This window comes from Myxocyprinus asiaticus, chromosome 30, assembly GCF_019703515.2.
Source record: "Myxocyprinus asiaticus isolate MX2 ecotype Aquarium Trade chromosome 30, UBuf_Myxa_2, whole genome shotgun sequence".
In the NCBI taxonomy this organism is placed as follows: Eukaryota; Metazoa; Chordata; class Actinopteri; order Cypriniformes; family Catostomidae; genus Myxocyprinus; species Myxocyprinus asiaticus.
In genome coordinates, this window is record NC_059373.1 from 35,762,046 (window position 1) to 35,784,674 (window position 22,629).

Below are 22,629 nucleotides of genomic sequence, written 5' to 3' on the forward strand. Positions count from 1 at the left end.
TACCCGCTCAACACCAGTTTCATGTACAAGGCCCCAGTTTCATTTTACACAACATCACTGGGACCCATCATTCAGGCACATGGTTTCTCTTACCACTGCTACACTGATGACACACAACTCTACTTGTCTTTCCAACCCAACGACACCACAGTGACTGCTCAAATTTCTGCCTACTTGGCAGACATCTCGGCCTGGCTGAAGGAGCACCACCTGCAGCTCAACCCAGCTAAGACTGAACTCCTTGTCTTTCCAGCCAACCCTGCTGTTGAACACACCGTGACAGACCCCATTTCACCGTATCACCGTGCAGCTGGGTGCAACTACAGTAACGCCTTCCAAAACGGTCAGAAATCTAGGGGTAACCATCGACAACAAACTAAATTTCACAGACCACATCTCAAAGACCGCACGATCATGTAGATTTACACTCTACAATATCAGGAAGATAAGACCCTTCCTCTCTGAACATGCCACACAACTGCTTGTCCAGTCACTTGTTATAACTAGACTGGACTACTGTAACACTCTCATTGCAGGCCTCCCTGCATGTGCAATTAGACCCCTGCAAATGATCCAGAATGCAGCAGCACGTCTGGTCTTTAATGAACCAAAGAGAGCGCATGTTACACCACTCCTTGTCTCTCTCAACTGGCTGCCAGTTGATGCACGTATCAAATTCAAGGCTCTGATGCTGGCATACAGAACAGTCACTGGGTCTGCTCCAGCATACCTAAAGTCATTTCTGCAGAGCTACGCGCCCACTAGAAACCTGCGGTTGGCTAAGGAACGGCACCTTGTTGTACCAACACAAAGAGGCACCAAAACACTTTCCCGGACTTTCGGTTTCATCGTACCATGTTGGTGGAATGACCTTCCCAACTCCATCCGTGAAGCTGACTTACTCTCTGTCTTCAAAAAATTACTAAAAACACATCGTTTCCATGAGCACTTAACCAGCTGCACATTCATCTGTTTTGAGTACTATTCTGATGCTAGTGAAACTTTGTAATATGGCACTTTTCATACCACTGTCTCATTAAGATGATTCGCTTATGTCTCCCTCTTTTGTAAGTCGCTTTGGATAAAAGCGTCTGCCAAATGAATAAATGTAAATGTAAATGTACAACAGTAAAGAGAAGACTCAGGGGTGCAGGCCTTATGGGAAGAACTGCAAAGAAAAAGTCACTTTTGAAACAGAAAAACCAAATAATAGGTTAGAGTGGGCAAAGAAACACAGACATTGGACAACAGATAATTGGAAAAGAGTGGTATGGATCTTAACCCCATTGAGCTTTTGTGGGATCAGCTAGACTGTAAGGTGTGTGAGAAGTGTCCAACAAGACAGCCACATCTATGGCAAGTGCAACAGGAAGTGTGGGGTGAAATGTCACCTGAGTATCTGGACAAACTGACAGCTAGAATAACAAGGATCTGCAAAGCTGTCATTGCTGCACGTGGAGGATTTTTTGATGAAAACTCTTTGAAGTAGTTTAAGAAGTTTTTCAAATTGTAATAGTAATTTTTCATGTTATTAATGTCCTGACTATACACTGTGATCAGTAGAATGCCACTTTGGTGAATAAAAGTTCCAATTTCTTTCCATAAGAGCAAAATCTGTACATTATTCCAAACTTTTGGCCACCAATACTTTTCAAGTACAATTTATACTGTAAATACTGTATAGATAGATGAATATTTTGTAACAAACGATAAATGTATTGTTTCTACAGAAGGGATATATATATATATATATATATATATTTTATTATTTATTTTTTTTTTTTTTCATGGTATTGTAGTTTATTCCCTCATGAAAGATGGTAAGGACACAGTCTTGAACCTTTGTCTTTTTGTCCAATTTTCAAATACTTTTTTGCTTCAATTCAAAGTTTGTTTTTTAGCTTGGAGCTGGTGGTTTGGTTCATGTCTTGAAACTCTTTTATTAAGGATTTTATGAAATTCATATGGAAAAAAATGGTATGTATACATTCCTAATATTTACATACTGCAGAAAAAGTTCTAGTGGTAGTCTGATATTGAGACACACCCACTCCCGCTTAGATCTCGCGATATTTGACGTCCGGACTTCAGCGCTCCATTTTCCCAGCTCGCGGAATTCCTTTTCTAGCACCATTTTGTGATGAATGGGACGGAAGCAGAAGGGTAGAGTCGCGGATTAAAGTATATAGGTGATAATTCTGAGAGGATATTGTCTTGTTTTTTAGTGCTTTAGAAAATATTTAGAAGAGGGACGGAAGTTGTAACACTTTCCAAACGTCAGATAGAGAAGTTTTGAGTTGGTAATAGTCGAGTGAGCGACGCGCTAGCTACACAGCTAACAGATCTGCCCTGAATCAGTCATTCAGAGGAAATACTGGTAAGAATTAAACATTTGATCATTTTACATTAATATGATACTATATTCGTCAAATAGTGGCTTTGAATAAAAGTGCCTGCTAAATGATTTGATGTTAATTGTAAATATGTGATTCGGTGAATCTAAACTTACTGACGTACTATTGTGGTGAAATATATTTGTTAATATAAAACCGGACAAACGTGCTATTAATGGCAAGAACAATGTAGGCCAGGGTCAGGAATTAATGGGGGCTTCAGTTGAAAGTGACAAAAAGGAACCCGAAATTTAAATGTAAGGGTAAAATAAATACCCCTGTAATAATTTCCTTTATTTTTTATTTTATTTTATTTTATTGGTTGTTTTATTTATTTTTATTATTATTATTATTATTTTTTTTTACATTTCCTAGCGTTTTATTCTAAGCCTAATACATATCACAAAATATGAGTCGATGCTGAATTAAATTTATTGGTGACAGCTTTACTGAATTTATTAAGAATGTATTTAAATAAATTGATAAAAATATTTAAAAGGAGTGGTTCACCCAAATAGGAAAATTCTCTCATTTTCTCTCCCAGCTGTTGTATTACTTTCTTTCTTCTGCAAAACACAAACGAAAATTTTTAGAAGAATATTTCAGCTCTGTAGGTCATTTCAATGCAAGTGAATGGTGACCAAAACTTTGAAAATCCAAAAAGCACATAAAGGCAGCATAAAATTGATCTATACAACTCCAGTGGTTTAATCCATGTCTTCTGAAGTGACCTAATTGGTTTTGCATGAGAAAAGACCAAAATATAACTCCATTTTCACTGATTTCAAGCTTGATTACACTTTGTAGTGCTTGAAGCAAATACACGACACTAAGAAATTTAAATCATGATCGTGCCTAGAAACTGCTGATGTCAATATATACAGTGAAAAAGGAGTTACATTTTGGTACGTTCTCACCCAAAACTGCTTTGATTGGTTCTGAAGACATGAATTAACCTAGACAGCATTTTTGTGCAGCCTCTCAACTGTTTTGGCAAGTTCCAGAAATGCAGTCTAGCTCACTAGCTTTCGAAACACACTGATTAGAATTTGTATCTGATGTAAAATCTCCTGTTCGGCATCATTGATGGCATTAACCCATGTTCTGTCGCTTTTCTGTTTCCATTTTATCTTTCTGTTGCTACAGGAGAGATCCCTGCTAGTCTGAAGAATCATGAGTGCCCCTTCTTCTCAAAAAGTCGTGCTGAAAAGCACCACCAAGGTGTCCCTGAATGAGCGGTGAGGCGCTACGCATCCTGACAGCATTATCTCAAGGCCATGGGGGGAGAAAGCATACAGAGATAACTAAGGCAGCAAGCCTCAAGACACGTGTACTATGGAGGTCAATGAGGGGGAGACACCAGACCTGACATGGACGCTAGACTGCCCACGTGGTGTGCGCCGCTTACCCAACGTGGCAGTGACGGTTACTTGATCTTACCACTGAGTCTATATGAAAGATCTGTTAAGTGAGAACCTAAATTACCAAGCTTTGGCAAGGTGTGGCGGCCCTCTTGTGTAAGCGGTGCACACCCAAAAGCTGAGTGGGTAATGATGGTGAGGTAAGCTGACTGCATTTGAATATGCTGCAGAAGAGCCTCCTCAGCCATGGGAATGAGTTGTTGTGTGAAGGATGGTGTGAATACCAAGAATGCCATCCATATTTCTTGCCCTCTCTCACACAAACACTCTCTCTCTCTTAGAAGACCTTTTTCCTGTTCTTTCTGTGCATTTCTGAATTCCTCTCTGGCTGTCTATGGAACAAGGTGCTCAGTCCATACCTAGACGTGACCTGTCCCCTAACCCCCTTCCCTTCTTATCAGAAGCGTCTTCCAGAAGCAACATACCAGGTCGCGGTCTTGGTTGTAAGTGGCTGGGTAGCCGGACACCCCTCTAGCCCAGGGCCGACTCACCGTGTGTTGTCTCGGACTGATGACATCACATCCGGTTGATGGCGGCCTGTAAGTGGCAATCACTCTGAAAGAAGTCAACCTATCTCTTCTGTCTTTGTCATGTTCCTTTCTTGGAATTCTTCACTCTTTCTTTCTGCTGTGCCCTCACTTTATTCTTGAAACCTCATTATAGGCTCTGGTTCAGTTTAAACAAAACTGCTGATATGCTGGGGTGTCTCCAGACAGAGAGAGAGAGAGAGTAAATAAAAGAATGTGAGGTCTAAAAAAGGGCATTCACTGCGTCCATGCTGTGTGAAATGATTTGATTTGGAACCCTCCTTTCCTCGTATCCCCTTTCCCTCTTTTCCTCCTCTGTCTCTCTCTCTCTCTCTCTTTCTATCTTCTCTCTTATCCTGTTGTGTCCCAAAAGCTTCACAAACATGCTGAAGAACAAGCAGCCGACTGTGACTAGCATCCGGGCTAGCATGCAGCAGCAGCACACGGCCAGCGCACGGAACCGCCGCCTCGCCCAACAGATGGAGAACAGGCTCTCTGTGCAGGCTGCCCTGCAACACAAACAGGTAAGAGAGGAAATGCAAAAAGGCCCATTCAGGTGAGATAAATGGTTGAATTGTACATAAACTGGGGCTGTATTACAGTACATGAATATGAAGCGTTAGTTTACCCCAAAATGAAAGTTTGTCATCAACTCAACATTATGTATACCTTTTGGAAAAGCCTTCGCATAGTGAGCGAGCCTGTGATGACTTAAAGGGATAGTTTGCCCAAAAATGAAAGTTCTCTCATTTACTCACTCTCATGCCATCCCAGATGTGTGTGACTTTCTTTTTTCAGAACACAAATGAAGATTGTTAGAAGAATATTTCAGCTCTGTTGGTCCTTACAATACAAGTGAATGGTGACCAAAACTTTAAAGCTCCAGAAAGCTCAAAGGCAGCTTAAAGTAACCCAGTGGTTTAATCCATGTCTTCTGAAGAAATCTAATCAGTTTTGGGTGAGAACAAACCAAACTGTAACTCCTTTTTTACTGTTTATCTTGCCATTGCAGTTTCTTGGCACGATCATGATTTCAAGCTCGATTACACTTAGATGGTGTTATAGGAAGTGTAATAAAGCTTGAAATCTTGATCGCCAAGGAGACTGCAGTGGCAAAATTTACAGTAAGGGGGTGGAAAAAAAAGTTATATTTTGGTCTGTTCTCACCCAAAACCACTTCGATTGCTTCTAAAGACATGGATTAAACCACTGGAGTCGTATAAATGACTTTTATGCTGCATTTTTTGGTCACCATTCACTTGCATTGAATGGACCTACAGAGCTGAAATATTCTTCTAAAAATCTTAAATTTGTGTTCAGCAGGAGAAAAAGTCATACACATCTGGGATGGCATGAGGGTGAGTAAATGATGAGAGAATTTTCATTTTTGGGTGAACTATCCCTTTAAAATTGAGGCAGCTCTCTAGGATTTTAAACAGACCCATGGTGTCTGCAATGAACCCTCTACGGTCATGTTGGAGAAAAAAATCGCTATTGGCTAGTCAATTTTTGTTTTTACTCCCCAGACTTTTGACAACATGTAAGCATAATGCAGCTGAAAAAGATATTAAGAAAACCAAGAAAGGAGTCATCTTCACATACTTGGAATATACTGTAGAATCCATATATATGATGCAATACAGTATGCAATATTGTACATTTTATATTTTGCTTTTTTTTGCTTTTTTTTTTTTTTTTTACCCAGACAACCTGTATAGCTATTATATTATATATTGCATTGTATTATAGTAAAATATTTCTGCCTTTAATTCTTCACTTTCACACATGAACTCACAAGCCCTTATTTCTCATGTAGGAAGACTTTGAGATTCTGTTTCTTGCATTTTATCATCTCCACAGAAATAGATTAGGTGGGCATCTACTCTTCTTTGTCACTACGTGTCATTAACACAGCATGAATGAACCTGTAATGGTCACGGACTTTAACCATTACATATTCTTTTTTGGGGGGGGGGGGGGATTTTCTCCCCGATTTGGCATGCACAATTCCCAAGCTCTCTTAAGTCCTCGTGGTAGCATAGTGACTCGCCTCAATCCGGGTGGTGGAGGATGAATCTCAGTCGCCTCCACATCTGAGACAGTCAATCCACGCATCTTAACACGTGGCTTGTTGAGCGCGTTACCACGGAGACCTAGCGCGTGTGGAGGCTCGCGCTATTCTCCACGGCATCCACGCACAACTCGCCACGCACCCCACTGAGAGCGAGAACCACACTATAGCGACCATGAGGAGGTAAGCCCAATGTGACTGTACCCACTCAAGCAACCGGGCCAATTGGTTGCTTAGGAAGCCTGACTGGAGTCACTCAGCATGCCCTGGATTCGAACTTGTGACTCCTGGAGTGGTAGTCAATGTCTTTACTTGCTGAGCTACCCAGGCCCCCCCCCACCATTACAAATTCTTAAATTAAAGTGAAACTGCCGTACTTTGCTTTCACTATTAAACAATATATTTAATACGTTTATACCTGGTTTAAATTTTCACTGTAATTTGGCGCTAGCCTCTGTAGATGGCGCACACATCAGAGCGCTTGAGTGGTTCATTTTCTCGCAGTCTTAAGAGAGCTGCTCTTGTGACATCCGTGGTGCAGTTCCATGAGACACTGAGTTCAACCAGAGTCTTTTTGCTGCAACTCATGAAGCACAAATGTGTTTTCCTGTGACACAGCATGCAGGGAAAACGAGGTTGAATCTAGCATATTAATCACCTGCTTTTTATTCAGTAAAAGGATCTTGGTGCTTCGACACTACACTACTCAATCACTGGCGATTGAAATGTTAATATTTACTCGCCAGTGGCTGATAATAGAAATAGTTTAGTCGCAGAGCGCGAAATTTAGTTGCAATGTAGAGGGCTGGCAACCCATTTTACTTTCCCTTTGAAATTCATCACATTATGAAACATGATATCAAACGAGAAAATATGGCAGGTGTTTGGAGGAGAGCGGACATTAGCTGAAAAGGGAAGTCCTTTCAGAGACCGAGCAAGTTATTACCCTAATGAAAGCATTACAAGGAAGATTCATTTTTTTCCCCTTGTAAAGTGCAACAGTGAATCATTCTTTGTAAGACTGGGAATGTGTATTAAAATAAATGGGCCAATTTTGATTTCATGTTGAAATGAGTAAATGATGACAGGGATTTTCATTTTTGGTTGAACTGTTGAATGGCTGTCTTATCTGCAATCTTGAATGCAAAATCATTGAATTTTTCAGACCATAATCGTCACCTAATAGTTGTTAATTTTTTTTTTTTTTTTTACACCTGATATGACACAGCTAATTTAAAAGGATTATTTACATAAAAGCTCACTTTAGTTCATCCTCCTGTAGAGCCTAAAGCAGCGACTTGGGAAAAGCAACATCCAGTCCAGATTGGGTCGGCCCATTGGCCCATTGATGCGGGGCGGCACAGGTGGGCGGGGTTTTGTCGGAGGAATGCGAGGAGCTGGACGAGGACTGCGGGGAAGAGGTAGAGGCGGAGTTATGAGAGGATCACTCTCTCTTAGAGGTGACTTAATAGTGTTTTCACAACACCACTGCTCATACCTTTACTTGTGTGAAATACACCAAAAACGTGCATTGGGCACACAAAAATCCCATAGACTTGCATTGAAGTAGTGACTTGAAAATAGATGCTAACCCTCACATTGTTCCAAACCTGTATGACTTGCTTTCTTCCGTGGAGCACAAAGTTAAAAGTTAGGCAGAGTGTTGGCCTCAGTCACCATTTACTTTTATTGAACAGAAAATAGATGCAGTGAAAGTGAATGGCGACTGAGGCCAACATTCTGCTTAACATCTCCTTTGGTGTTCCACAGGAGAAAGTTATGCATGTTTGGAACAACAATGGTGAGAAATTATGAAAACATGTGTATTTAAGTGAACTATCCTTTTAACTGTTATGAATGCATAATGTCTGTTTATATGAAAATCTACTTTCATGTGTGGTTAAGTATCTACTTATAACATGTTTCTATAGTTCTAAATCTAGGGTGGAGGGAATTGCAAATGTGGTTTAAAGCATGTCCTTCCCCTGTTGAAAGTGCCATATGAGCTCATTAGCATGTTTTCAGAAGAAATCTCAGCTGCAGGTAGAGTTGGCAATCATTACAATACAACTGATGCTAAACAGTGTTGATGTCCTTCAGTTTAGCACCCACCCTTAAGTTTTAATTGAGACTGTTGGGAGCCCTGTGGTGGTGTATTACCAGACTAGCAGTTCCTGCACCTGTTCTGCAGCCTCTGGGTGGTAACGGAGAGAGACAGCTGAGCTCCTACTGTTTCCCCCAAAAGGGCCAAGATGATTGGGGGAAAAGTATTTTGGAAGTTTGAATCAAATTAAGCTTTTTTTTTTTTTTTTGTCCTTTTCAGTCTTGCCATTTCAATACTTGGGATAAATGATAATACTTGGTTTGAACCTGGAATTGTCTTGTATTTGTAAATAGATGGTATTAAATTTCATCATTGTTCAGAGATACTTGTGAAAACAAGTGTTTTTGTTTGTTAGGCGCAGGTCAGATGCGTGGCAGGGGTGGCCCTGGGCGCGTAGGTCTCCGTCGAGGTATGCGTCAGCGCGGTGGAGGCGGAGGACGAGGTACCGCTATGATGGGCCGAGGAGCAGCACGCGGAGCATTTGGCGGAAGAGGTAAAAATATACCACAGCCTGACCTGTACAGTCCCATTCTGATTTTTTTTTTCCTGACATGTTTAAACTCTGAAGACATACCATTTATTTAAACCATCAGTAGTTTAATTATGTAAAAGATTATTAGTTGGCAATTCAATGATTTTATCAGATGAAATATTGTTCGTACTCTGAATTATTTATAAAGATTTGCTCAAATTTAGTTTGGCGTAAATAAAGTAAAATCAAATCTTGGCTTAGAACATCACTGTCTGCTGCCAAACTGGCTTGCTAACAGTATGATTAAGATAATGGTCTTTGTTGTAAAATACACATGCACATTATACAATGAGACTGGTTTAATTTAGAAATTGCATAGAGTAACATAACATCTGGGCATCACCAGCCACCTCAGGATACAATACGTGTCACGATTCAGTATATCATTATTCAATAGATCACAATATCATGATTTCCAATTTACAAGCTTTCAAATCCAATTCATTTGGGTATATTTCAGTTATAGGATCCTATTTTTAAGAGTGCTAGCGTTAAGCGCAGCGCTATGTCATAAGCACAAAGTCAGTGGGCATGGCCATGAAGTTTTGGTATTTTCGTGCAAGCATGCGCTAAGTCTAGGCACAAGTAGGTTTGGTGAAATCACTTGCGCAATGCGCAAATGGGCTGGATTAAGTGCAATTATATACTGAGGTTTTCTTTGGTTATTATTCCACTGTATGCGTCATATAATATAGTCCATTCCCTCAAGCACCAGCGATATAAACCAAGACAGCACATTCATAAGAAGTTGGCAGTGTAAATGGACTGTATGCAATGAATTAGAAGAATAAATTGTTCTTTTGTGAGTTAACTGCATCCTTGATGATTGTCGGGCAAATTTCTATGACAGTGACACACTCCTTTTATACGCATGGAAAATGTGATTCTCGTCAGAATTTGGATTTACGTTTCGTTAAATTACAGAGAATGTAAGTATTATTAATAATCTTCATCTACTTACAAATTGTAGCTAGTATTAACTGTGACTATCGGCATGCACTTCTACTGGTCGATTTTGGTTTTGAAACATTTTTATTAATTTAAAACACGAAAACATATTTCTAAATTGAAATGACACTTCAAACAAAACGAAAATATAATCAAAATAACTAAGTGGTCAAAAAATCATAGCCTACCAATTTAAAAAACATTTTACCCTCTCCAACTTCCTGCACCGACCCTTTTTGCAGTGACTTAAAAATCACTGTACAACAAGTGGAAAAATACTATTGCGTATTAGATCATAAATACAATTGTAAATTTAAACATAATAATAATAATAATTTGAAAAATAAACCATGACCTATATATAGTTAACACATCTCAAATTTTTGTTTCATATAAGAGGGCTACAACTCTGATCATAAGGGACATAATTTGATGTTCCACCATATTTTCAGAGTTTGGACATGAACTTTATTACCACCTGCTGGTGGAATCTCAAAACTGCAAATGCAGAAACTGAGTTTCAGCTTTGCGCTGATTTATGACATGGTTTTCAAATATCTTAGCCAGTGTTATTGTAGTTTTTTTTTCTATTTTATAATTAATTTGTCATTACAATTTAGTTTAGTTTTCGTTAAAGTTTCGTTTTTGTTTTTTAGTTAGTTTTTGTTTTAGTATTTTTTTATGGCTGCGAAATCTGAGCATTCACTGGTGTCATTTAAAAAGTCTAACATCGTTACATTGCTCTGGGCAGTCTTGTCTAGTGGTATTTTCATTTTTAATGTGGATTGTAAATGTTGCACATTTTATAATATAGGGCAAATATGGGCAAAGTGACAAAAGATATTTAAGCTTGAGCCACATTGTATCCATATGTATTTCATTAAATGATTATAAATCATTACTAAACTAATCTTTAAGGAGTACACAGGAATAATTCACCAAAAACAGAGTTCTCTCATCATTTACTCACCCTCATGCCATCCCAGATGTATATGACTTACTTTCTTCTGCAGAACACAAATGAAGATATTTAGAAGAATATTTCAGCTCTATTGGTCCTCACAATTCAGTTCAATAGGGGCTAAAACTTTGAAGCTCCAAAAAACACAAAGGCAGCATAAAAGTAATCCACATGACTCCAGTGGTTAAATCAAAGAAGCGATATGATGTGTGTGGGTGAGAAACCAACCTATATGCAAGTCTTTTTTTTTTTTTTTTTTACTGTAAATCTTGACATCAGCAGTCTCCTTGGCAATTATGATTTGAAGCTCGATTATATTTCCCAGTGCCATCTAGCACTCAGTGGACACTTCTAGTAAGTGTAATCGAGCTTAAAATCATGATTGTTCCTGTAGACTGCAATTGCAGGATGTACAGTGAAAAAGGAGTTACATTTTGGTCTGTCCTCACCCAAAACTGATTAGATCACTTCAGAAGACATGGATTAAACCACTGTCTTTTGGGTGACTTTTATGCTGCCTTTGTGTGCTTTTTAGAGCTTCAAAGTTTCAGACCCCATTCACTTGCATTGTATGGACCTACAGAGCTGAGAGATTCTTCTAAAAATCTTTGTGTTCAGCTGAAGAAAGTAAGTCTTATACATCTGGGATAGCATGAGGGTGAGTAAATGATCATTTATTTATTTATTTTTTTTGGGTCAACTATCCCTTTATCTTTTTGATGTTTAAAATTGATGATTGGTGTGGCAGAATTCATTTCATGACCACTGGTAGGAAAAGCAATGGTAAAGAAAATGACAAAAATTTGAGGTAAATCTAGTTAAGCTTGTAAACAAGTAAAACTTAATGTTATGATGTAAAAGTGTAGAAGAAAATATAAAAATTAATTTCATATATATTTTCTAGAGAATAAATTTTCCTCTGTCCCACTGTACCAAGTGGGTCCTGCTGCTTAAACACATCTGGGATGTGGTTAAAAGAGCATCTTCAAAGGTTCTACTTCCTAGAATTGAATACATCCCCTGGCAAAAATTATGGAATCACTACACTTAGAGGATGTTCACCCAGCTTTGTTTCTTTGTTGCAAATAAACAAATCACAGATATGACAAAACAATTTTTGTTAAATAGCTGAACATTCTGGCTTCGTGAAACATCCCTCAAACAAATTAAACTACATTATTTTAATTAATGGCATATTTTGTTCCAGATAAATTAGAGGAAAAAATTGTCACTCAATGTTGAGGAAAAAATAATGGAATCATCTTGTAATTTGCATTTGTAAATTACAATGCATGTAATTTTTAAGACAAATACTGGCAAAAGAGAGTGCTTGCAGACCTTAACGAGCTGTTGGACTTGGTTAATTGAAAGGAAACTTAACCCCAACAAGAGAGTTGTCAATTGAAACAGTGGAAAGGAACATAAAATTTCAAGAAGGAAATCCAACATGGAGTTTGACAAAAGAAGTTGGTTATTCCCAGTCAGCTGTGTCTAAAATTTGGTGCAAGAATAAACAAAATGGGAAGGTTATAAAAGGAAAACATACGGGTAGACCAAGGAAGACGTCAGAGCGTCAGGATTTAAATAGAAAATGCACAACAAAACAAATGAAAAACACATGGGCAGAAACAGGAGTCAATGTTTGTGATGGATCTGTAAGAAATCGGCTGAATGAAATGGGATTCACATATAGAAAAGCCAAACGAAAACCAGCAGTAACACCTAAACAGAAGAAAACAAGGCTACAGTGGGCTAAAGAGAAGCAGTCATGGAGTGTGGATGATTGGATGAAAGTGATATTCAGTGATGAATCACAAATCAGCATTGGCCAAGGCGATGATGCTGGAAACTTTGTCTGGTGCCGTTCTATTGAAACAAAGATGACTGCCTGAAGAAAACAAATTTCCCCAGTAATTTATCATATGGGGTTGCATGTCAGGTAAAGGACATGGGGAGATGGCAATCATTACCTCAACAGTCATTGCACAGGTTTATAGTTGAAGTCAGAAGTTTACATACACTTAGGTTGAAGTCATTAACTCATTTTTTAACCACTCCACAGATATAATATGAACAAACTATAGTTTTGGCAAGTCATCAAGGACATCTACTTTGTGCATGACATGAGTAATTTTTCCAACAATTGTTTACAGACAGATTGTTTCACTTTTAATTGACTATATCACAATTCCAGTGGTTCAGAAGTTTACATACACTAAGTTAACTGTACCTTTAAGCAGCTTGGAAAATTCCAGAAAATTATGTCAAGCCTTTAGACAATTAGCCAATTCGCTTCTGATAGGAGGTGTACTGAATTGGAGGTGTACCTGTGGATGTATTTTAAGGCCTACCTTCAAACTCAGTGCCTCTTTGCTTGACATCATGGGAAAATCAAAAGAAATCAGCCAAGACTTCCACAAAAAAAAATTGTGGACCTCCACAAGTCTGGTTCATCCTTGGGAGCACTTTCCAAATGCCTGAAGGTACCACGCTCATCTGTACAAACAATAGTACACAAGTATAAACACCATGGGACCACGCAGCCATCATACCGCTCAGGAAGGAGACGCACTGTCTTCTAGAGATGAACGTAGTTTGGTGCGAAAAGTGCAAATCAGTCCCAGAACAACAGCAGGCCTTGTGAAGATGCTGGAGGGAACAGGTAGACAAGTATCTATATCCACAGTAAAACAAGTCCTATATCGACATAACCTGAAAGGCTGCTCAGTAAGGAAGAAGCCACTGCTCCAAAACTGCCATAAAAAAGCCAGACTACAGTTTGTAAGTGTACATGGGGACAAAGATTTTACTTTTGGAGAAATCTCCTTTGGTCTGATGAAACAAACTTTTTGGCCATAATGACCATCGTTATGTTTGGAGGAAAAAGGTTGAGGCTTGCAAGCTGAAGAACACCATCCCAACCATGAAGCATGGGGGTGGCAGCATCATGTTGTGGGGGTGCTTTGCTGCAGAAGGGACTGGTGCACTTCACAAAATAGATGGCATCATGAAGGAAAATTATGTGGATATTTTGAAGCAACATCTCAAGACATCAGCCAGGAAGTTAAAGCTCGGTCACAAATGGGTCTTCCAAATGGACGATGACCCCAAGCATACCTCCAAAGTTGTGCCAAAATGGCTTAAGGACAACAAAGTCAAGGTATTGGAGTGGCCATCACAAAGCCCTGACATCAATCCAATAGAAAATTTATGGGCAGAACTGAAAAAGCGTGTGTGAGCAAGGAGGCCTACAGACCTGACTCAGTTACACCAGTTCTGTCTGGAGGAATGGGCTAAAATTCCAGCAACTTATTGTGAGAAGCTTGTGGAAGTCTACCCAAAACATTTGACCCAAGTTAAAGAATTTAAAGGCAATGATACCAAATACTAACAAAGTGTATGTAAACTTCTGACCCACTGGGAATGTGATGAAAGAAATAAAAGCTGAAATAAATCATTCTCTCTACTATTTTTCTGACATTTCACATTCTTAAAATAAAGTAGTGATCCTAACTGACATAAGACAGGGAATGTTTTCTACGATTAAATGTCAGGAATTGTGAAAAACTGACTTTAAATGTATTTGGCTGAGGTGTATGTAAACTTCTGACTTCAATTAAAATGTTGGTCCATGACAAGGCTCCATCCTGCAAAGCTGATCTGTCAACCGCTATTCGAGAAAGTTGGAACCAGCTTGGAGAATATTGTTTTTCATTAGTGAAGTCCATGCCTCAAAGTAGTAATGGAAAAGGTATATATGTGCACATTTTAGCTTTTTAAAAATAGACAAAGTCTATGTATTCAATAGGGGTGGGGGAAAAACAAATTGCAAAACAAATGTTACAAATCGCAATTCTTGAGACAAACTATTTTAAAATAGTCTCCCTGATGATTTTTTTTTTTATTAAAAAATTACACATTTAGTTTAATGCTAATTCAGTGATTTTGTGAGATAAATACGGAAGCAATATTTTTTGCAGAGTTCAACATGAACAAGTTTTCTCTCTAAGTTTCATCTCTAATTCTTTACGTTCAGTCCTTTTAATGCACAGCTGTTGCAGTCATCAAAGCACAGCTTGTTCACTGTCGGACATCACATCCTCTGCTCTGATCAATGTTCCTGTTATTATGCATAATCCATGGGTTTATATTTGAGAGGTGTTATAGAGAGTATTTTTTAGAAGTCATTCTGCAGAAAATCTTAACAGCTGTGCACTTCTGAATGTGCAGTGAGGAACGCTCTGTGTCATGAGCTCCTGTGACTTGAAATGCATAATCTGTGTCTGGGATGCACAAAAGTGCATTAAAGCACGTCATTCAGTGTTTGGGATGCGCATAAGCGGTTTTGTGCCGCTCTGTATTGGAGATTTTCGTGTTTCTTACTTTTCTTAATTTAATAGTGTTGTGGGATAAGAGGCTATAGTTATTTAGCCTATTTAATTGTTGAATATCCATTAGTTATCATGTTATAGGGCTGAGCTTAGCGTACATATATCCTTATGAAACAAGTCTGATTGGTAACATGGACATAATGCAGCCGTATACAGTAAATGGGTTGCTTAACGCTGCTTTATGCATCGTATGGACGATTAGTAGTTTTGCACATTCCTACCTTTTACTTGCAAATTCTGTATTACAGAGTGAAACAATTGTCATTTCAGACAACTGTTCATCAATAGACGTTTCTTTCTGAGAAAAAGGAGTTAAAACGGCTAAATACATCAAAACATCAAATTGCAATACTTACAGAATCGCAATACTTAAAAAAATGCAATACATATCGAATTGTCAGGTAAATAACGTAATATCGAATCGGGAGGTCTGTGGCAATTCCCATTCCTAGTATTCAATCTATAAATATGTCTTGAAATTGCATATATTGCTTATTTTATGTTTGTTTTTTAAATGCTTAATTTTTAGTAAGTATTTACACTGAAACACTGAACAAGTGCTAAAACCGTACTGTCTCTTTAAGAACAGCGGCAGGGACTTTTGTAGGGCTGTCACTATTATTTTGGTAATCTAACAATTATTTTGACAATTAATAGAGTAATCTGAAAAATTATATAACTCGGATTGCATAAAGTTGTCGGTGATGTCACGTTTGGCAAAAATGCGTTCATTAGCTTGAATTTTGATGCACTCTATGATTGACAACAAAACAATTGTGCAAACAATATCTAAAGCCAACAGACACCAAAAGCAGATCTAATATATAAAATGCTATAATATAATATAATTCAAGCTGACAGAGATTGGCTACTCCAGGTGTGCACCTTTTTTTTTTTTTTAAACTAGTTCAACACAATATAGACATCTCACTTTACAACTCAAATATGAGAAAACAGGCCATGGAAATAAAATATTTTATCTTTTCAGAAGCTATGTCTGCTTACCAGTCTTGTTTGAGGATGAATTCTGTTCATGGTTAAACATTTTATGGAGATTAAAAAGCCATTTTATTTGTTTGTTGTTTTTTTAACTCTCACTGTACATGCAACACGGAATACGAAAAAGTTAGGGCTGTCACGATTATGAAATTTGGCTGACGATTAATTGTCTCTTTAAGGGCTTTCACGATTAATTGTCATCTATATTGTCATATTTTTTAAGGTGTGCTTTTTTCTGCATGTGTGCTTCATACACCTTAAGAAGTCATATTTACACATTTAACTTGAAACAAAAATCAAATGATAAAATAGGGAAATGTGATTTCCTTTTAAGGCTTTAAAAACGTACAAATGATATGTTTTAAAATATTTCTAAGTGCTTAAAATATGTAAGACTTTTTGGTCAGCTTTAACTTTGGTCAATTTTACATTTACACTGTGGTTTTTTGAACTCCTATATTTTACATTATTTTTATAAAAAATAATTTTTATATATTATACACACACTGGTGGCCAGAAGTTTGGAATAATGTACAGATTTTGCTCTTGTGGAAAGAAATTGGTACTTTTGTTCACCAAATGTATAGTCAGCCTCTGACGGTGCGCGCATCAGAGCTCTTCTTGCGCTCTTCCGTACAGGAGCTGGTTGATGTCCGCGGTGCGTCTCAGTGACGCTTGAACTCTGAGTTCAACTGAATAACACACAAATGCCGTTCATGGCATTTATACAGTAAAATTCTCTTACTTGGGCATTAAAATTTTATTGGAATTTGAATGCCCAGTAATCACAGTTGTCTCAAATAACTGCGTTCAGGTGGTTATTTAATAATCACGACGGGCCTTGCCAAAGTTTTATATTGTGTCTGCGGGGTGCGAGACACGCAGCTATGTGTCTTTAGTGGCTCATGCGGAGCTTTGACTGACAACATACATTAGATCGTATGGATTCAGTCAGATTTACGGAGCATGGATGAGAAATATCTGTACAGTATTGTAAGAAAAAGTATCGTGTTATCGATACTGAACAAATCGACAGCCCTATTATGTAGACATACTGTAGTTGGTTAAATGGTGCATATCAAGCAGTACAATGTATACATGCACTACATTCATTACAAAACAAATTCAAATTATTATTTGGGTGTCTATTATAAAGATGTTAACCACTGTATGTGCCCCCCCGTGATATCATTGGATTAAAAGCTGATGCATTCCTTGCTGCTTTTCATAATTTATGTTAAAATATACTTATGTAAATTAAATAAATTCTTATTTTGTGCTTTGTTCATCTCTCAAATTGCCAAATATGTATGACTCTCTATCCTAGGTCGTGGGGGTCTGAGAGGTCGTGGAGGGTTTGCTGGAAGGGGCCGTGGACGTGGCAGAGGCAGAGGAGCAGGTCGTCCAGTTGTCACACGCGAGCAGTTGGACAACCAGCTTGATGCTTACATGTCCAAAACCAAAGGCCATCTGGATGCTGAGCTGGATGCATATATGGCCCAGGCAGACCCTGAGAGCATGGAGTAACCACAGCTGAGCTGAGAAGGAGAACAGGATCTCCAAAGATCTGCAGATCATAGACTGATTGAAAAGTTACACAGTGTAACCTGTATTCTCTTGGACATTCAGACATCAATCTCTCAAGGCATTTAAACTTCAAAGTCATAGATCCATCCCATGTATTTTTGCATCTGACAAACCTTAATATCATACCTAAATAAAGACTTATGACTAAATTGCCAGGTCAACTGAAAACATGCAACAGATCAATGGAAGTGAATAGATTATTTGAAACTGTCATAATGGTTTTGTGTTCTGACGAAGAGATTGAACATTATGCTGTTGTTGTTTTGTTTTTTGGCTCCTATTGGAAATTAACAAACCCAGTACTTGTGATTGATCTTTGGGAGGAAAAAAAACTGAAATTGATCCAACACTCTCACTGAGCTCGAACCGTGAACTGTAACCAGAGGACATTTGATCAGATTGTGTTGAAATGTTTTATATAGACAACGTTTTCCTGACTTCCATAAATGTCATTACCTTTTATTGTAATTGTATTTTTATTATGTTTTAGAACTTTTGAGCAAACAAGGTGTAACTCACTACCATGTCACTTCTTTTGGGGGGGGTTACATGAATGTCATAAAAGATATCTTTAAAATTACTGTAATCTGCATTTTTTTTATTATTATTAAAATAAAATCTAAAATAAAAAGACATGTTTGCAGTGCATGTTTGTAATGTAAAACCTGAAGCTGCTTTGTGAGCTGCTGGAAGAAGTACTTGAATTTGGAAAAGAATGGAGCAGTACTGTATATGTCCTTCCAAAATAATGTTTACTGTTGTCTAGTTCCACTAATTGATTACTTTTTTGCATAAACATCCCTAACAGTATTTTGACACTTTCTCTGATGGTCTTGTGTGAATGTAATCTTGACACGTGTGTTTCTGCTTATCACACACATGTACCAACAGAGCTTTGTCTACAGTCAGCGTTTTAACATTTCTCTTAAAAAAAAAAAACAACGCATTTGCATTTTAAGTGAAAGGATTAATAATATGAATTTTCCCCTTAAATATGCAATGCATTTAACATATTCTTGGGGAACACAAACTAACAAATAATTACCATGAATACACAGTAGGTCACTTTGGATTAAGTGAATAAATGTAAATGGGTCATTGCAGTTCTAACACAAGACACTTTTTACATGCACAAGAATGTTTTGTAGCTAAAGGTGAACATAATTTAAACCTTCACTGATGTGTCTTACCAAGCTTTAAATGCTCTTTCCAATACCTCCACTAGAGGGGGGTAAAATGCTGAGAGACCTGTGTGAGGTTTTCTTGTAAATCACAGTTTAGTGGTAATTGCATGGCTCATGCATATAGTCGAGCTGAAATAAGTATTGTGGTATGACGTTTGTAAACTCTGGTGCATTTTTGGGCTGCTGCCTGCAATTTTTCACACTCAAATTTAAAAGCTAACCATTCACACATACTGTGTACTAATTGCAAAAAAAAAAGTCTCGTCTAACCCACTGACCAGGAGCAACTTACCCCTATCCTGGGGTTTGTGGCTTTCTGTCACAGAGGTAAAATGAATGATTTTGAGATTATAAAACTGAGTCTGTCTTATTGTTCCTTATATAGGGGACGATGTATGTAAAATCAGCTCATCTTACCCCACACTCTCCTACGTGCAATACAGAGAAGTACACAGGTGGATATACTTTGTAAAAACATATGAGCAAGAGCATAGCAGCCAAGGGGGACGTGGGGATACGTCCCCCACACTCTTTAAAATGTGATTTTTGTCCCCCACACTTTTCCAAGCTAAACCCATACCGAGTCCAAATGGTGGATTTGTATACAGTATTCTTTGCGTTTTGTTACTTTGGGCTGATTGAGCAACCATCCAGTCAATCACAGGTGAATTTCATGAGCTGAAAAAACCCTTATGTAATAGGCCGTCAGTCAGACAGTCTAATCAACATGGCTCTGTTCATTTCAACAAAGTTACTTTCAACAATGCTCATTTATCCATGTTTTTCATTGATGTTGATCTAAATTAATAATCTAGAGATGAGGAACACACAAATGAGAGTTATTTATCGACATATCGTTCTTGATTGGCAGCATTACATGAAATGCACTGCAGAAAAAAACAAAGGACAATCCTTCTTTTAAGCACACATTGTAAGTGGAGTTTATATCAGCACATGAGTCTTCATTAAGTTATGCTTTTTACATTATGTTGGTGAGGTAATAGTTTGATCGGTTGTTTTTGCCAATTTAAGCAGATTACTAGATCTGTGTTTAATATGAAAAGCTATTTTTAATATCAGCTCCTGTTTTTTAACCTTTATGTTGGTGTGTATTCGACAAACTAGGAAAAATGATAGATCTGCTGTGTTCTTAGAACACTTAGGCATTTTACTGAAGTCAATAGATATGTAGACCCGCTTTTTATACGCACATGAAAACATACAGACGTTATTGAAACTCATAATTATTATAAGACTATTATTGTTGTCTTTTGATAAAAGTCATGCTCAGCATGATATGATAGATTTGCTTTGTTCTTATAATGCTTAAAACCTCTACTTAAGTCTCTTTTATTGGTCAGTAGGCATACACATTTTAAAGGATTAACATTTTCTTTTGATTGTTGATTCAGTGACTAACTCATTTCTCTCAAGACACTCATTTGTCACCACCTTCTGGCATCACCAGAAATGGTCACTGAATCATTAAATTAATCTGAACGAATTTTGGTGAATGTAATCAAAACACTCGAGCCACTTGGATAAATAAATTAAAATCCCACAATGCACAAGCACAGAGTAAAAAATAAAAATTGTTTGTCATTATAGTAATTGATTAAATTATTTTTTAGGACCAGCTTGTGCTCATTCTTTTATTGTCATGTGCGAAACAGAAGCAAGTGCTCAACAAGATGCCCTTTATTTTTGCAGCTAATTTTGGGATTATTTTGCAATATTTGAATCTTTAAAATACTACAAATATTAAAAGTAAATAATACATATATATTAATATAATAATTTGTAACGAGGAGGAGGGCGTGCATCCTCACGGCCCGGCCACGCCCTCCTCCTCGTCACACTCTTATACTAATATTTTAATATATACTCTAATATATTAATACTGCACTGTAAGTGGGTCTGTGCGAGCCACCTATTCACAGTTGTGACCAACCCCCCCCCCCCCCTTTTTTTTATCCCCTTTTCTCTCAGTTTGGAATGCCCAATTCCCACTACTTAGTAGGTCCTCCTGGTGGCATGGTTACTCACCTCAATCTGGGTGGCGGAGGACAAGTCTCAGTTGCCTCTGCTTCTGAGACAGTCAGTCTGTGCATCTTATCACGTGGCTCGTTGTGCATGACACCGCGGAGACACACAGCATGTGGAGGCTCATGCTACTCTCCGCGATCCACTCACAACTTACCACGCGCCCCATTGAGAGCGAGAACCACTAATCGCGACCACGAGGAGGTTACCCCATGAGACTCTACCATCCCTAGCAACCGGGCCAATTTGGTTGCTTAGGAGACCTGGCTGGAGTCACTCAGCACACCCTGGATACGAACTCGCAACTCCAGGGGTGGTAGTCAGCGTCAATACTCACTGAGCTACCCAGGCACCCCGGCACCTTTTAAAATGTCTGCTACGCCCCTGCAAATGAGATAAAATTACATCGACATCAAAGTTAAAAATTATGACCATTTCAAGTGTTATAGAAAAACAAAATAAGAATTTAGAAAATAAGTTTTAACTTTTAGATTTTTGATTAGAAAATAAAATGCCCATAATGCCTTTAAAATGTGTTATTCTTTGTTATCTTTGTAATGCTAGTTTAACAGATCGTACACGTTATTAGAAATTTCAAATAAATAGCCTAATATCAAAATATATACAAATTATAATAAAGGAAAAAAAAAATTCTCATACATTTCAATGTATAATTACAATAAATAATCATTATATTTATAATATATTCAATATATATAAAATATAATTATTACATAATACTTTTATACTGCGATATCAACCTCCGCATTTTTATCATAGCAGAGAGAGTGACGTGTCCACTGGCACGGTGAGCGAGTGTTTTCAATTCATTCCTATGGAAGTCGAGTGCCAAAGTCATTAATTGCCAGTATTATTATGGTTTGAAATTATTGTTTTAAGTGGTATTTATTCCATTTTTTCTTTACACGTGATGGCAAACATATACTGTGTCACATATTCCTTACAAAAGCATTCTAAAGCTACTCAAGAAAATGTTATTATTAGATAATATACATTTTACATTTACGCATTTGGCAGACGCTTTTATCCAAAGCGACTCACAGTGCACTTATTACAGGGACAATACCCCTGGAGCTACCTGGAGTTAAGTGCCTTGCTCAAGGACATAATGGTGATGGCTGTGGGAATTGAACCAGCAACCTTCTGATTACCAGTTATGTGCTTTAGCCCACTACACCACCACCAATCCTTAAGGCACTACCATGCGGAAATCGCAATACAATGGGTTTTGCTGAGGTACTGAGTTCTTACAAGTTCAGGGTTCCTGCAGAGTTTTTTAAATTAAATGTAAGACTTTTTAAGATCTTTTTCAAGACCTGAACAAATAAAATACCGTATCCCCATACCAAAACAAACCAAAATTTGAAAATTTTATTTTCTCCTAAAGTCTATTGTTTGAGAGAGATGAAGGCTATTCCATGCATTACTGTTTTGAAAAAAGAATCTC

General features: G+C 37.8%; 1 protein-coding gene across 1 annotated transcript; it reads left to right on the forward strand.

Moving 5' to 3' along the window:
* The first annotated feature begins 2,108 nt into the window (after window positions 1–2,108).
* LOC127420764 (chromatin target of PRMT1 protein-like) lies at window positions 2,109–18,567 on the forward strand. The gene is made up of 6 exons (XM_051663298.1): window positions 2,109–2,377; window positions 3,540–3,631; window positions 4,715–4,865; window positions 7,695–7,872; window positions 8,872–9,009; window positions 17,675–18,567. The coding sequence occupies exons 2-6, from the start codon at window positions 3,567–3,569 to the stop codon at window positions 17,872–17,874; spliced, it is 732 nt and encodes a 243-aa protein (XP_051519258.1). The 5' UTR covers window positions 2,109–2,377; window positions 3,540–3,566; the 3' UTR covers window positions 17,875–18,567.
* The last annotated feature ends 4,062 nt before the right edge of the window (window positions 18,568–22,629 follow it).